Raw genomic sequence first — 16,900 nt, 5'->3', positions numbered from 1 at the left:
CTGCGACCACAGAATATGGTTACACTCATTCTCCTCATGGAAATATGCAGGCATACCTTTCCCACTTTGTAGACTGGCTGCTGCATTTTGTAACTCTCTCCTGTTGAAGTACAACAGTAAATGTGATGCCATCCATTTGATTATATGCTGGAGTTTGACAATCTGTGTGTGAGACTACTAGCAATGCAAATTGGGTGATAACAAAATAAAGCATATGCATGTTAGGACTCAGTTTGGATGAATGGAGATTGTTGATAAGTGGGTAATCGGGGTTTGGCGATTTAAACAGTGGCTGAGGGTGTCACTACAATCAGTAAGATATGGCATTTGAAAATGCATTCTTTGACCTGAACCACAGATCTGAGATCACAAAGCTTCTTCTGGCACTGCATCCGAAGCCTGGGAACATGTCCTCTACGATTATCCAAGTCCACGTACATCATGAGAATTGGACGCCACCCTGCAACTCACTTCCCCTGAGGTTAAAGTTATTTCTCTTTCATTCCACTTCCTCCGCTAAATCTCTGTATTTGAAAACCTGGGTGCATGCACACTCCCATGATCATCCATCCTTCACATATTCCCTAAATCAGCCAGCACCAGCATTAGCTGCAAGGTACCTCCTTTTTCACTAGTGCAGATCAGCTTTAAGTATCACCAGACACTTATTAATACTTGTGACATACACAACAAGTGAACAATGATTGCATGCAATGATCAAGATGATGAACAGGCAACAAAGATGTGATCTGACACCTTCACTGAACACAACAGAGCCAGGTTAGCTGGATCTCTGAATCCCCACACCAGGTTTCAGGGGCTAACCAATTTAAGCCCCTTGAATTTTCATTTGGCTCCAGCCATCCCACAATCTTGTGCACTGAGTTTGGAGTTCACAAAGTAAAATTTAAAACTTCAAATTATTAGCAGTGACAAACAAATTATTTCAACAAAGCTGATTTACCCGAGAAATGATTTCTTCTTAAGGAACAAAAGGAGGTAAATATCTCGAATATTTAATGTAATAATGAAAAACCTACATGTCTTCAGTTTTGTTTGCATCCCAAGCTCTTTTCCATTCTCCTTTGGAGTTTTTGTGACGTGCTAGCCTCTCTTGATCTATCTGTTCCCGTTCCTTCTTCCAGCGGACATACTCTGCTCTCTCCCGGCCAGTCATCAATAAAGTCATGTCCACCGTGCCTTTCTGAGCTGGCAGTCCACCCTCCTGAAGCAAATAACAAATATTACAATGTTAACATTTGAACCAAAACAGAGCACAGTTCCCAGCATTTACACTATCAAGGGCGATCACGGACAAAAGCCTATTGTAGGCAAATGACACTAACCATTTAGCAGAACCATATCAGCCAATTATAAAGGTGATGCTTAAAAGAGGTACACTGAAAATTAATTCCGTGTCTGTTCAAAAAATAGGGAAATACTCTACAATGTTTGCTCTAATTGGCAAGTTAAACAATAATCACTAAAATGGTATTTGAAACTAGCTGGTTGTTTATTTCTTTTCTGGTCCCATCTAATTCTTGCCATCACTAAAAGTCACTGGATTGGGGAATCAAACTTGAATCAAACTGCGATGAACCATGATTAAATCACAAAATCACAGCAGATGCCCCAGGATGTCAGACATGAGTAATGAGGAGAATTCATAGATGGTAAGAATTTTTCTTGGTTACATAATGTCCTTGACTGATCCATTATGATTTTACCAGTAAAATTTATAGGAAACTTATCATATTAACATTAACATAGTCTATAAAGAGATACAAACTGTGGAGCCACACAGCAAAATAAAGTCAAAATATTTTGGGATTCTGTGCATTCGCCAGCTCTTGTATGAAAGAAGAGAAATTAATGCTTCAAAACCTCTTTTTAAAACGTCTAAGTCAAAGAATTACACACAGTCATGGTAACTCCTTTTTACTGGCTTAGATAACAAACCGGTAATGACAGTGTGGAAGACGCAAAGATTTTGTTCAATCTCAGTTTGCACCAAGTTTTAACTAACCCTCATGACAGTAACACAACACTGCATTCGGCCTATATAATTACAACAGCAACCACACTTCAAAAGTAATTAATTGATAAATAAGTTTTGCATTCAATCACCATTGACTTGCACATGTATGTATGGACAGGTATGTGTTTATGCAAATTTGAGAGGGTGCATGAGAAAGTGTCTGTTGGAGATTCTGAATGAGAGGATGTTGAGACTAGAGAAAATGTCAGCTTCAACTGTGAAATTCCTGTGCTCAATTTACTTCCAGTCACTGGTCAGTTTTGACCAATTTGCCTAGACTGGATAAAGCTGTTCAGGATACAATTTATTCAAGCCTGAATATTTAAAATTCAAATACATGATATTGCTTCAATTTTATAAAGAATAAAACAAAGGCTTTTAACGACATTTTAATTTTGTACCATTTTCTTATCCATAATTTAGCCAATTAATTAACATACAAGATGAGACATGTGTTTTGACAAACTACATCACTTGAAGTCGGCAAAGCCTTGACATTCAGAAATTTTACCATATCAGATATTTAAAAGAAAATCAAAAATTTACTTAATATGCATGCATTTTATGGGTTACGTGTTCATACATATGGCCTTAAAGTCATCTGTCCATCAATTCACCTTATTGCTCAAATTAGGTTCTCCGTACAAAGACATAATACATCACCCAGAGAATAGAATGCGAGCAACAAATCATGCAATGCTAATATTTCAGCCTTGTACTTCGATTACACTTCAGGACAGCAGATAAAATGGACTTTTTTTTAACCTTCTGAAGCAGAGTTTGAGCCAGTCATTAACCATAAATCTGCAGTGCTCAGTTTTTCTATTCACATATTTACTGTTTAATAAATCTGTTTGGCAGTTACGAGCTGAGAGCAGGTTTAATTGTCTCCTTATTAAATCAAGGATGACACTTGGAGATGCATGACATAATAATGACAAATTCACTGAAAAGACAGCTTAGATTTTGGAGTATTTTGGATTGAGAATAATATAGCATTTAAAATCTACTTTTGAAATTCTTCAGCTCAAAGTACTCAGCAGCATGACTTTTCTGGAAACATGAATCATCATAAGAACATTAAAAGTCAATTATGGACTGGAGCTATATGTAAATTAGAATGGGTAATGATGTCAGGTTTCCTTCCACAACTTTCACTTATGAACCAGCTTGGTTTTGAAAACAATTTGGCCACTTTCAAACCCCACAAATGCAAACTTCCCAAACTGTCACAGAGGAACCTGATCTCTCAACCTTGGATTACTGATCTACTCGGACCGTAACACTGCAACTATCAAATTAAATCATGGACTACACTAATTTGAAAAGTGGTGAATGGTAATGAATAGAAATCCACTGAGTGGGACAAGTTGACAAAGTTCTGTTAATTGGCTTTAACACAAGGAAAAAGCTTTGTTCAAAGACAGTGTTTTAGCAGCATAGACAGATAATGGGCAGTCCCCAATTTTATTGCTATCAGGCACTAAACTCAACCAGACTATGGACAGAACTGTGCAATACTATTCACATCTCGTTTACCTCAATATTAAAAACAGTTAACATCTCAGTCATCTGTCAGCAAAATAGTTTGAAGTGTTAGAAGTTGTGGCAGACAGAATTGAGGATTAATTCTGTGATTCCCAATTCCAGGATTTTCACTACCTGAACCAGGACTGTGCACAAGATCATTCTGCAAAACAATATGCTTAGTCTGCACGGAAAATTATTGACTGCTTTTAATTTTGAGACAAAATTTCTGACTTGCTATTCTGAAATTTCTGCAGTTTTGTAATCATAAATCTTGAGAATAAATCTGACGTGTTAGACAAATGTACAGATTAAGAGCAGAAAGAGGCCTTTCTGCCCCTTCAGCCTGCATCATTATGCAATATTATCATGGTTTATGTTTTGAATTCCACATTCCCATCTATCTACAAAAGTCTTGCCTTATAATATTCTTGCTGAAAACCTTTGCCTAACAAGAACCTATGTTCCTCTGCCTTAAAAATATTCAACGACCCACCTCTACAACATTTTAACGCAGTTTTGGTTCTTTTTGCTTTTGAAAAGACCAAAGAATGACACGGGAATCCAATGCAGTCGATGTTGCAATAATGCAGTGGGTAGGGGTTAGGGTGGCACTGTATTTCATTTACAGAGGAACCTTGATTATCCGTAGGACACGCGTGGGCAGTATTTTGTTTGGTTGATTGAATTCTGGATAATCCAATGCCATATAACATTGTTTAGTCGCGCATCAGGACCTTGCCTTCTGGCCAGGTAATCCGATATTCAGATAATCGAATGCCAGATAATCGAGGTTCCTCTGTACTGCACTAATGGGCATTAGTTCTAATTTTCACAAGAAGGTATTTATTATGTTATGAAGGTGAAGGTGTGTACTGTTTCTTTAAGAGAGAGTAAATGCTGTTCTGTACTGAGAGCTTACAAGCACCTGTCATATGACTAGATAGCAGTCTCAGAATTTACTGGAAAATTGAAAATATGTAATATTTGGCTGTGAAATAGATACCCGAGTTAGTTGCTGTTTTGACAACAATTGAAATTTAACCAATCAATTTAAATTATGCCCAGGATACTAAAACCCAGTCGAGTTTGAATTTATAGTTTTACAACATTGAAGCAATGAAATGATCTGATGTTTTGGATATTAAAAAAAGGCAGGAATTTTGAAAATCAGTCAGAACACCTACCATCGAGAGAGAGAGATACCCAAGACATTGAAACATTCTCTCTCAAAGGTACCTTTTTGAAGGGAACATCTTCACAGTAAAAAGAAAGATGACCCAGGGAGATCTTCAGCTGGAAGACAGACACCAAAGACGACAGCCACTGTATGGCTTTGAAATTAAGTTGATGTAATTTTAATAAGTGTTTTATTGGAACAATACATTGTTATAGAATTGGAGGCAGGTAATAAGCAGTTAAGAGAACAGGAGGCTTATAGTTGTGAATAGTTGTTGTTTAATGTTCACTCTTCTAGAATAAATTGATATTTTCTTTAAATAATGGAATGTGGGAATTCTCTGTCACTCATATTTTAACAGATTGCAAGGCGAGGTAAACTTTTCTGGGTGTTTAGTTTAATTAACAGAAGGGTTCATCGCTGTGTTGTAACAATTACCATGTGAAATTTAAAAAAAATTACATAATTGAAACAGTTAATTTGATTTGGACCAACTGTCTGATCTAATCCCACTTTCCATTCTGCCTCTTTGAAAAATCTTGTTCTGACAAACCTGAAGTTTCAATTCTCTATCGCAAAATTCCTTGCTAATATCTTCTTCCTACTTCTATATTACACACTTCATTTATTTTAGACACTTTTGTAACCATCCTTGTGAAACTGCTTGCCAGGTCCCATTATATTTTTTCACCCATTTAGGCAGCTATACTCAGAATAACAAATGAGATATTTACAATTAACAACAGCTCTGGACCTTAAATACAACTCATAGTATAATGCAAATAATACACTAAATTCACGTTACTTATTATTACAGCTGCTGCATGGAGCCAGCGTCCCCCATATTTACTGACATCAGCAGAAGGTCCAATATTATTAATCTGTCCTACTGCCACACCGCAGGAATAGGGTTTCAGAGTTATTCTGAAACTGAATTTCACCTGGAAAAGAGTAAAGGATGGTTGACCTTTGGAGGTAGAGGTCACATGCTTTCCAGACTGGAGAGCACAGTCACAATGAATGAAGGGATGATGCCTTGTAATATTGAGCAGCATGGGAGGACCACCAGGTTCTTGCTCTGCAGACATCAACAAAGAAAGAGCTGTCCAGTTTATTGTCAAAAGTATAAATGACAACAACACAGATGCAGTAAAGGCAAAGTTTAATCTCACTAGTGATCAAAGTCAGTGAACTTCAAATGTCATATCCTACTAAATGCACCAGTAGCCTCATTACTAAATCCACACACCACAAACACTCACTTACCAATAACTTCTATCAATCAAGCCTCTTTTGCAACATACCTAGGCTTCTCCTTACTGTTGCATACTTCATAAGTCACAAATCTACATTCCATAGCTTGCACCCTGCCATCTATTTAACATTGCAGATATTTCTCAAACAGAGTGCATGACAATCATTGCCCCCAATCTCCTGCTCTCTTGCAAACAGAGGTCGCAGAAACTAATCGGAAGGGAAAACGCACATTTACCTGTTCTAACCTTCATGGAGGAGGTGGTACTGACTGGCAGCTTCAAATTGTGCAAGTGCAGACTTATTTTCTCTGTTTCCTCATATCCTTGTCCCAATTCCTTTCAGATAGCCAGGAAATATAATCTATCCTAATGGAAAAGCAAGAAGACAAGCTCACCAGCTCAAATGCCGACACTCTGCATAACTTAGAGGGACAGGAAGGAGGCAGGACCTGAACAAGATGAGAAGAGCACAGGAAACAAACAAATGTTCCAGCTAACTAGAGAATTTGGGCTAGAGTTGTCATTCTTAGCACATTTCTAACAGAAGACTACAAATGATGATGTTCATTGATCACTGCCTATAGTTCAGCTCATTGTTACAGTGACATTAACATTGTCAAACACAACATCAACATTCTGCAGACATCATTGAACAGAAACGTAACTGGAACATTAATGAACTTGAGATAACAGGTCAGAAAATGAGAAAGTTGTGGGGAATATGTTGCTTTTTGACTCTCTAAAGCATGTTCATTTTCTACATGACACAAGTCACGAGTGTGATGGAATACATTTTCCTGGAGGATTGCATCTCCAACAATGCCCAAGAGAATCCATGTCAGTCAGGACAGGGTAGAACTTGATCGAGAAAAATGCCACCACCTTTATCATCCAACAGTGCACAGTAGCAGAAATGCATTGCTGCAACCGTGCCAAGTTTCCTTCGACAACACCTTCCAAACTCACCACCCAAAGGAACAAGTGAAACTAATACAATGGAACACTAATGTCTGCAAGTTCACTTCTAAGGAACACTGCTTTCAATTCTGGTCACCCTTCTACAGGAAGGATGTTGTTAACCTTGAAAAGGTGAAGAGAAAGATTTACAAGGATATTGCTTGGACTGGAGGGTTTGAGCTAAAGGGAGAAGCGAATAGGCTGGGGCATTTTTCTCCTAAAGTGTTGAAGGCTGAGGAGTGACCTCACGGAGGTTTATAAAATCATGAGGGGCATGTATAGGGTGAATAGGCAAAGTCTTTTTCCTAGGGTGGTGGAGTCCAAACCTAGAAGACAAGCGGTTTAAGGTGAGAGGGGAAAGATTTAAAAGGGATCTGAAGGGTAATGCTTTCATGCAAACAGTGGTGCAGGTATGGAATGAGCTACCAGAGAAAGTGGTACAATTACAACATTTAGAAGGCATCTAGATCGATATATGAACGATATATGAATAGAAAGGGTTGAGAAGGATTTGAGCCAAATGCTGGCAAATGGGTCCGGATCAGATTGTGATGTCTGGTCGGCATGGATGAACTGAAGGTTCTATTTCCATGCTGTATGACTCTACGACTCATTATACTTTTACATTGAAAATAAACAACTCTTTTTATACTCCTGCAATTATACTGTGTTTCTGAGCGGAATTGGTAAAAATACACGACAATTGAGAATCAGTAGGAGACCTTGTATAACACTCAGGAAACATACCTCTCATTCAGGAAGAAATACTCTACCAGAAGAATACATTATCTCTGGCTAACTAAAGATGGTAAGGTTAGTATTATGCTGAAAGAGAAGATGTACAATGCAAGATGTAGGCTAGAAGAATGGGAAAGTTTAAGAACCTAGCAAAAACTAATTAAGAAAAAGGAAGTATAAAACGAGCAAGAGAAAGAAAAACAGACATTAAAATCAAGGAGGATGGAAGATAAAAGCAGGGAAGTCTTGCAACAACTGTATTGGGCATTGTGAGACCATAAAAGACTACTATAGACTACTCTGGACTTCTTATTCATGGTTAGATATGCTTGCATTAGAAGCTCTTCACTGAAGGTTCATCAGGCTGATTCCTGCGATGAAATGGTTATCTTATAAAGAATATTTGAGCAGGTTCAGCCCACACTTACTGGAGTTTAAAAGAATGACAGGTAATCTTACTGAAACAAGATCCTGAGGTGATTTGACAGAGAAGACGCTGAGAGGACAGTACTTCACATGAGGAAATCTCAAACCAGGCACACTGTGTTAAAATAAGGAGCGTCCCTTTTAAGGTGGAGGCACATAAGAATTTATCCTCTCAGAGCTTGAAATTTTCCTACCTGGTAGTTGCTGCTTCATTGAATATATTCAAAACTGAGTCAGACAGATTTTTGATTAACAAAGGGGTCAAGGGTTAAGGGGAAAGGAGGAAGAGTAAGTAGAAAAGTGAAGTTATGACCACAAAAAGATCAGCCATGACCTTATCAAATATCAGGGCAGGAACAAGGTCCTGAATACCATAAAAAGAACAGGACCAGTCTTGTGTGGAACTTGCCAGAAATATAGTAGTAGCATTGGAAATGTGGTATAGAGCAATGAAGGTTGTACAAGACCTTTGAGACCTTTGGGAAAGTGTTCTGAGAGAACAATTAAAAAATAGCATCTTAGAGGAATTAATAAGTCCCACCTGGATGAACATGAACTTATAAAATAAAGAAGTAACAAATGCTTATGAATTGGATTCATAAACGTATTAATGATAGGACCTAACTTGGAAGGTTCCAGAGAAAATTGACATATAAGAAGAGCAACTGAGAAAGATGGCAAGGATTTATAGAAGACACTCCTCAGCTGAGTAAAAAAGAAAGGATAAGTTTGGTTCAAGAGAACAAACATGCTATTTTTGTCATAATAAAGGACTGAGAAGGTTGAATGTTGTAAGTGGAAAAACAAGTCTGTTGCATTATTAAAATCCAATAGTGTTTCCATATGAAATGCTTAAACAGCTAAAATCCACAACAAGCATTAATTGGCTGAAGTTACATAAAAGGTGTGGTTGACTTTTGTAAGGCATATCTTAAGTCAAAGGGTTGGGAAGCCACAACCTTCGCGGTCCAGCCCCAATAACTGCATTTGATTAACCATTTAGCAGGTATTCGTGATGATTGGGTTGGATTCTTGCCTTAGCCTAAGTCAGGTCCAAAGATATCTCCTGGCCATTTTGAATTTGTCCAATTAATTTGTAGAAGCTGTGTTACAGAAATAAATTGCAGTAAAAGTTGCCATTGCAGTCTAATTTTTCATGAGCTGAGGGCTGCCAAAAGACTTGGTGTTTCATGTCAGAAGGTCATGTGTAATGCAGGGGGGAAGCAGCCCAAGTCATTTGCTTATCAGCCACAGTCCCCAAGTGATTTGGAGAGATACCATCAGACCCTAAAGACCATGACTTAGACCAATTTTCTTCAGTATCGCCAGGATTCGGATGGGGGAGGGAGTCGGCAACCTTTTGTCCTTCAAGCCTGTTCCAATTCAACAAGATACACTTATTCTGACTGTGGCCTCAACTCATAACCTTGCACTCCCTTGTTGGCCAAGAATCTAACTACCTCAGCTCTAAAGTCAGTTGTGATGAGTCGATTTAATTCAGCCCCTTCAAAGTAGGATATTAAGAATTATATTACAGGCTTCCTTAAGTTAATTTTGGCACAGCTTGGAATTCCACTCCTTAGATTATGTGTCAATATTCTAAGAAATGTCCCAAAAACGTGTACAATTGCTTAAGAACATTTCAACATTTTCCAGCAGAACAGCCCCCATGCTGTGCTTTGAACCAGACAATGGTCATGGGTGGAATCCATTGTGAAGGATGAGATTTCTGAATACTTGGAAGTATATGGTAAAATAGGGCGAAGTTAACATGGTTTCATCAATGGGAAGTCACGCCTGACAAATCTGCTAGAATTCTTTGAGGAAGTAATGTGCAGGTTAGACAAATCTGGCAGAAAGAGAGTGGAGATAAAATGGTCCTTCTCAGAATGGCAGCCAGTGGCAAGTGATGTTCCACAAGGGTCAGCATTGGGACCACAACTTTTCACTTGATACATTAATGAGCTTGAATAAAGGAACTGAGAGTATTCTGGTTAAGCTTGCAGATGATAGGTAGAGGGACAAGTAGCATTGAGGAAGCGGGAAGGCTGTAGAAGGATTTGGACAGGTTAGGAGTGTGGGCAAAGAAGCGGTAGATGGAGTACAACAAGGCAAAGTGTGGAGTCATGCACTTTGATAGGAAGAACAGAGGCATGGACTATTTTCTGAATGGGGAGAAAATTCAGAAGTCTAAAGTGCAAAGATACTTGGGAGTTCTAGTCCAGGATTATTTCGTTAAACTTACAGATTGAGCCAGTAGTTAGGAAGGCAAATGCAATGATGGCATTTATTTTGAATATAAAGCAGGGGTGTACTTCTGAGGCTCTATAACCCTCTGGTCTGACCACATTTGAAGTATTGTGTGCAGTTTTGGGACCTTTATTTCAGGAAGGAAATACTGGTCCTGGAGCGTGTTCAGAGGAGGTTCACAAAAATGGTCTCAGCAATGAAAAGCTTAACATATGAGGAACGTTTGAGGACTCTGGGTCTATACTCGGAGTTTAGAAGGATGAGGGGGGGAATCTAATTGAAACATACAGAACACTGAATGGACTGTACAGAGTAGATGTTGGGAAGATGTTTCCATTGGTAGGAGAGAACATAGAACATAGGAAAATACAGCGCAGTACAGGCCCTTCGGCCCTCGATGTTGCGCCGACCGAAGCCTACCTAGCCTACACTAGCCCAATAACCTCCATATGCTTATCCAATGCCCACTTAAATGACCATAAAGAGGGAGAGTCCACCACTGCTACTGGCAGGGCATTCCATGAACTCACAACCCGCTGAGTAAAGAAAAGGACTCTTATGAGTAAAGGGAAGACCTTTTAGAATGATTTTTGAGAAGATTTTATAGCTCAGATTGAGGTTCATTCACTGAGCTGGAAGGTTAATTTTCAGATTAGATTAGACTTACAGTGTGGAAACAGGCCCTTCGGCCCAACAAGTCCACACCGACCCGCCGAAGCGCAACCCACCCGTACCCCTACATTTACCCCTTACCTAACACTACGGGCAATTTAGCATGGCCAATTCACCTGACCCGCACATCTTTGGACTGTGGGTGGAAACCGGAGCACCCGGAGGAAACCCACGCAGACACGGGGAGAACGTGCAAACTCCACACAGTCAGTCGCCTGAGTCGGGAATTGAACCCAGGTCTACAGGCGCTGTGAGGCAGCAGTGCTAACCACTGTGCCACCGTGCCGCCCATGTTTCTTCATGCTAGGTAACATCATTAGTGAGCCTACGAATGAAGTACTGGTGTTATGTCCTGCTTTCTATTTATGTGACTTTGTCTCTTAAGGTGGGTGATGCCATTTCAGGTTCTTTTTCTCAGAAGTTGGTAAATGGGGTCCAAATTGATGTGTTTATTGATGGAATTCCGGTTTGAATAGAGTCATAGAGACGTACAGCAGACCCTTCGGTCCAACCCGTCCATGCCAACCAAATATCCCAACCCAATCTAGTCCCACCTGCCAGCAACCGGTCCATATCCCTCCAAACCCTTCCTATTCATATACACATCCAAATACCTCTTAAATGTTGCAATTGTACCAGCCTCCACCACATCCTCTGGCAGCTCATTCTATACTGGTACCACCCTCTGTGTGAAAAAGTTGCCCCTAAGGTCTCTTTTATATCTTTCCCCTCTCACCTTAAACCTATGCCCTCTAGTGCTGGACTCCCTGACCCCAGGGAAAAGACTTTGCCTATTTACCCTATCCATGCCCCTCCTAATTTTGTGAACCTCCATAAGGTCACCCCTCAGTCTCCGACGCTCCAGGGAAAATAGCCCCAGCCTGTTCAGCCTCTCCCTGTAGCTCAGATCCTCCAATCCTAGCAACATCCTTGTAAATCTTTTCTGAACCCTTTCAAGTTTCACAACATCTTTCCGATAGGAAGGAGACCAGAATTGCACATAATATTCCAACAGTGGCCTAACCAATGTCCTGTACAACCGCAACATGACCTCCCAACTCCTAGATTCAATACTCTGACTAATAAAGGAAAACATACCAAATGCCTTCTTCACTATCCTACCTACCTGCATCTCCACTTTGAATGAGCTATCAACCTGTACTCCATAGGACCTTACCATTAAGAGTATAAGTCCTGCGAAGATTTACTTTCCCAAAATGCAGCACATCACATTTGTCTGAATTAAACTGCATCTGCCACATCACAGCCCATTGGCCCATCTGGCCCAGATCCTGTTGTAATCTTCGCTGTCCACTACACCTCCAATTTTGGTGTCATCTGCAAACTTACTAACTGTACCTCTTATGCTTGCATCCAACTCATTTATGTAAATGACAAAAAGTACAGGACACAGCACCGATCCTTGTGGCACTCCACTGGTCACAGGCCTCCAGTCTAAAAAACAACCCTAGCCCACCACCCTCTGTCTTCTACTGATGAGCCAGTTCTGTATCCAAATGGCTAGTTCCCCCTGTAATCCATGAGATCTAACCTTGCTAATCAGTCTCCCATGATCACATCTACTGCTCTGCCCTCATCAATCTTCTTTGTTACTTCTTCAAAAAACTCAATCAAGTATGTGAGACATGATTTCCCACACACACAGCCATGTTGACTATCCCTAATCAGTCTTTCCAAATATTCTGTCCATCAGGATTCCCTCCAACAACTTGCCCACCACCAACGTCAGGCTCACCGGTCTATAGTTCCCTGGCTTGTCTTTACCGCCCTTCTTAAACTGTGGCACCACATTTGCCAACCTCCAGTCTTCCGGCACCTCACCTGTGACTATTGATGATACAAATATCTCAGCAAGAGGCCCAGCAATCACCTTTCTAGATTCCCACAGAGTTCTAGGGTACACCTGAGCAGGTCCTGGGAATTCTTTTTAGATTAGATTACTTACAGTGTGGAATCAGGCCCTTCGGCCCAACAAGTCCACACCGACCCGCCGAAGCGCAACCCACCCATACCCCTACATTTACCCCTTACCTAACACTACGGGCAATTTAGCATGGCCAATTCACCTGACCCGCACATCTTTGGATTGTGGGAGGAAACCGGAGCACCCGGAGGAAACCCACGCAAACTCCACATGGTCAGTTGCCTGAGCCGGGAATTGAACCCGGGTCTCAGGCGCTGTGAGACAGCAGTGCTAACCACTGTGCCACCATGCCGCCCACTATCCACCTTTACCCATTTCAAGACATCCAGCACTTCCTCCTCTGTAACCTGGACATTTTGCAAGATGGCACCATCTATTTATCTACAGGCTTCCATATCCTTTTCCACAGTAAATACTGATGCAAAATATTCATTTAGTATCTCTCCCATTTTCTGTGGCTCCACACAAAGGCTGCCTTGTTGATCATTGAGGGGCCCTATTCTCTCCATAGCTACCATTTTGTCCTTAATATATTTGTAAAAACCCTTTGGATTCTCCTTAATTCTATTTGCCAAAGCTATCTCATACCCCCTTTTTGCCCTCCTGATTTCCCTCTTAAGTATACTCCTACTTCCTTTATACTCTTCTAAGGATTCACTCTATCTATCCTGTCTATACCTGACATATGCTTCCTTCTTTTTCTTAACCAAACCCTCAATTTCTTTAGTCATCCATCATTCCCTATACCTTACAGCTTTTCCCTGCCAAGCCTCTAGGAATTCCCATGGGTGTCTCTGTTTAGCCTGTCCTAGGATGGATGTGTTGTCCCAGTCGAAGCGGTGTCCTTCTATACCAAAAACCAGCAAAACGAATGTCCTATACAAAATACCCTCCAAGAACTGTAACAAAGACTACATCGGACAGGCAAGCAGAAATCTAGCCACCAAGATACATGAACACCAACTAACCACCAAAAGACATGACCCACTATCACTAGTGTCCTTACAAACAAGGACACCACTTCGACTGGGACAACACATCAGTCCTAGGACAGGCAAAACAGAGACACCTGAATTCCTCAGGGCCTGGCATTCAAACCAGAACTCCATCAACAAACATATCATAGGACAAACAGGAAGACAGCTCACGATCCGCATCCATGAACACCAACTCGCCACGAATCGACAAGACCAGCTATCCTTAGTAGCCACACATGCAGATGACAAGCAACATGAATTCGACTGGGACAACACTACTATTATAGGACAAGCCAAACAGAGAACAGCCAGAGAATTCCTAGAGGCATGGCACACATGCACAGATTCAATCTATAAACACATAGGCCACTGCAGCGGACAGCTTGAACTGACAACCGGAAGTGGCAGATTCAAATCACTACAAATGCCGGAGGAAAGATCACAGAAGCGCTTCACAGGAGGCTCCCAAGCACTGAGGATGTCACCTAGACAGGGGACGAAATGTCTGCAACACAAACTCCCAGCTCGGCGAACAGAACTACAACAACGAGCACCTGAGTTACAAATCTTCTCACAAATTTTGAACAGACACATTAATTTGGACCCCATTTACCAACCTCTGAGATAAAGAACTGGAAATGAGATCACCCACCTTAAGAGACCAAGGCACATAAATAGGAAGTGGGACATAACACCAGCGCTTCACCGGAGGCTAACTGATGATATTACCTCGCATGGTGATGAAATGTCTGTAAACAAACGTTCCAGCACAGTGAGCAAACTTACAATCTGAACTACAAACCTTCTTAAAAATTGCAAACATCCAAGGGCGCAATGTGCTAAATACTAGTCCAAAGATGGGAAACCAACACCATCTGACTGAGCACCACCCGCGAATAACTACTTCCTACATGAATGCCTCAAGAAACAGGTACTACGAAAATGTTTCAAATACAAACCATCGCTTAATACCCCACGACCAAAAGAATAGTGGAACAGAACGGCCTCAGAATGTTGTGAGAAATGATTAACGATGCCTACAAATACAGTCCGGACATTTTGCACCAAACAACTTTATACACCAACATGATAGGTCATGAATAGACAGACACACTTGAATGAGCCAACGGCATCAAACAACTGCAAAGAAAATGAAAATAATATCCCTACAGGAAAATCTAGACAAGCTTACACAAAAGAACAAAACATACAACTCAGAGGCTTGGGTTAAGCACTTATCAAACTGATTACTAACAGACATGGAAAAGCCGTCTTAGTAAGAGGGATGAAGTACAACTACAGACACGCGAACAAAAAGGACTTCTTAGAATCAATTCTGAAAGACAACAGACTCACAAACAAAACCTAGTAGACCGTCAGACAGACGGATGCACCAACACTAAGCAGGAAGGAGGAAGGGAACACCCTCAAAACAAAGGAAAGGAAAGCCCTGGAAGGACTCAAAAAAGACAGACACATTGTAATCCTACCTACAGACAAAGGTCATGCGCATGACCATCAGCCTAAACAGAACACAGTACACTGAAAAGGCAAATTCACTGCCCACACTTACCAATAGACCTGACTCCACAGCTATATTGAAAATACTTCATAATTCAGGACAAATTAACAAGACAGATCTCCCAAAATTGAAATTAGATGGATTCAACACACCCAGCTTCTACAGGCTACCTAAAGTTGACAAACCAGGGGCCCCTCCTCAGACCCACAGTCTCAGTACCTGGAACATCGACATATAGATGAGCTAAGGCAAACTAAAATACCTAGAAGAAGACTCCATTCACTCCACCCATGAATTCCTGAATATCAAAGATAGCAAGATAGAAGAGGATGAAATAATGGTCTTCTTTGATGTAACAGCTCTATTCACATTAATTAAAATCAGCCTGGCCAAAGAAATACTGACTGCACGACGAGAGGAACCAAGGACACAAACACCAGACAGCACCAACTTCATCTGCAAGGACAACATCCTCAAGCTGGTAGACCTCTGCCTCACTATCCGCTTCACCTTCAATGACAAGATCTACAAACAAATCCATGGAATACCCATGGGATCACCAATATCAGACTTCTTAACAGAAGCAGTAATGCAGAGACTCAAACGAACAGCCCTGACCACTATCCAACCCAAACTTTGGGTCCGCTACGTGGATGACATCTTTGTCATTACAAAACGGAACAAATTAAAGGTAATCTACAAAATCATCAACAACATCCTTACTGGCATAAATTTCTCAAAAGAGGAGGACAACAACAACGACAGACTCCCCTTCAGAGATGTCACAGTGGAACAAACAGTTAAAGGAGAACTTCAGACCAGCATCTACAGGAAGTAACACGCACAGACCAGATACTTAAGTATAGAAGCAATCATCCCAACACCCACAAATGGAGCTGCATCAGGACATTATTTAAATAGGCCACAACACACTGCAGAATCCAAGAACTACAAGCGGCAGAAAAAAAGCATATACAACAGCACATTCAAGAAGAACGAGTACCAAATAAACACTGTCTGCTGATTCCCAAACAACAAACCCAAACAAGCAGACACAACAAGCCTAGAAACTCTAGCCACACTACCATACATCAAAGACATCCCTGAGATGACTACCAGAATACTCTGACCCCTTGCCCACAAACCTACCGCCACAATTAAACAGAGGCTGATGAACTGAAAGGGCCCTATACTAACAACCGGCAAAATGAATTTCATTTACAAAATACCAAGCAACAACTGTAATAAACACTACATCGGACAGACAGGCAGAAAACTTGCTACCAGAATACACGAACAGCAACTAGCCACCAAAAGACACGACCTACCATCACGAGTATCCTTACACCTGACAAGGGTCAGGTGAATTGGCCATGCTAAATTGCCCGTAGTTGTTGGGTAAAGGGTAAATG

General features: G+C 40.8%; 1 protein-coding gene across 9 annotated transcripts in view; it reads right to left on the bottom strand.

Annotated features, from left to right (window-relative positions):
• The window catches only part of LOC132818064 (coiled-coil domain-containing protein 9-like), a 292,055-nt gene that overhangs the window by 104,916 nt on the left and 170,239 nt on the right, over window positions 1–16,900 (bottom strand). For all 9 annotated transcript variants that reach the window (XR_009644952.1, XM_060828707.1, XM_060828708.1 and 6 more), the window contains one exon: window positions 1,041–1,225. Coding sequence is in view for 8 of the 9 variants with exons in the window: in XM_060828707.1 (XP_060684690.1) it covers window positions 1,041–1,225 (185 nt within the window). In the remaining variant the exon portion in view is untranslated. The remainder of the gene's footprint in view (window positions 1–1,040; window positions 1,226–16,900) is intronic.

This window comes from Hemiscyllium ocellatum, chromosome 8, assembly GCF_020745735.1.
Source record: "Hemiscyllium ocellatum isolate sHemOce1 chromosome 8, sHemOce1.pat.X.cur, whole genome shotgun sequence".
Lineage (NCBI taxonomy): Eukaryota > Metazoa > Chordata > Chondrichthyes > Orectolobiformes > Hemiscylliidae > Hemiscyllium > Hemiscyllium ocellatum.
The sequence above is the reverse complement of the archived record's forward strand: the minus strand, read 5'-3'. Positions and strand labels throughout refer to the sequence as shown.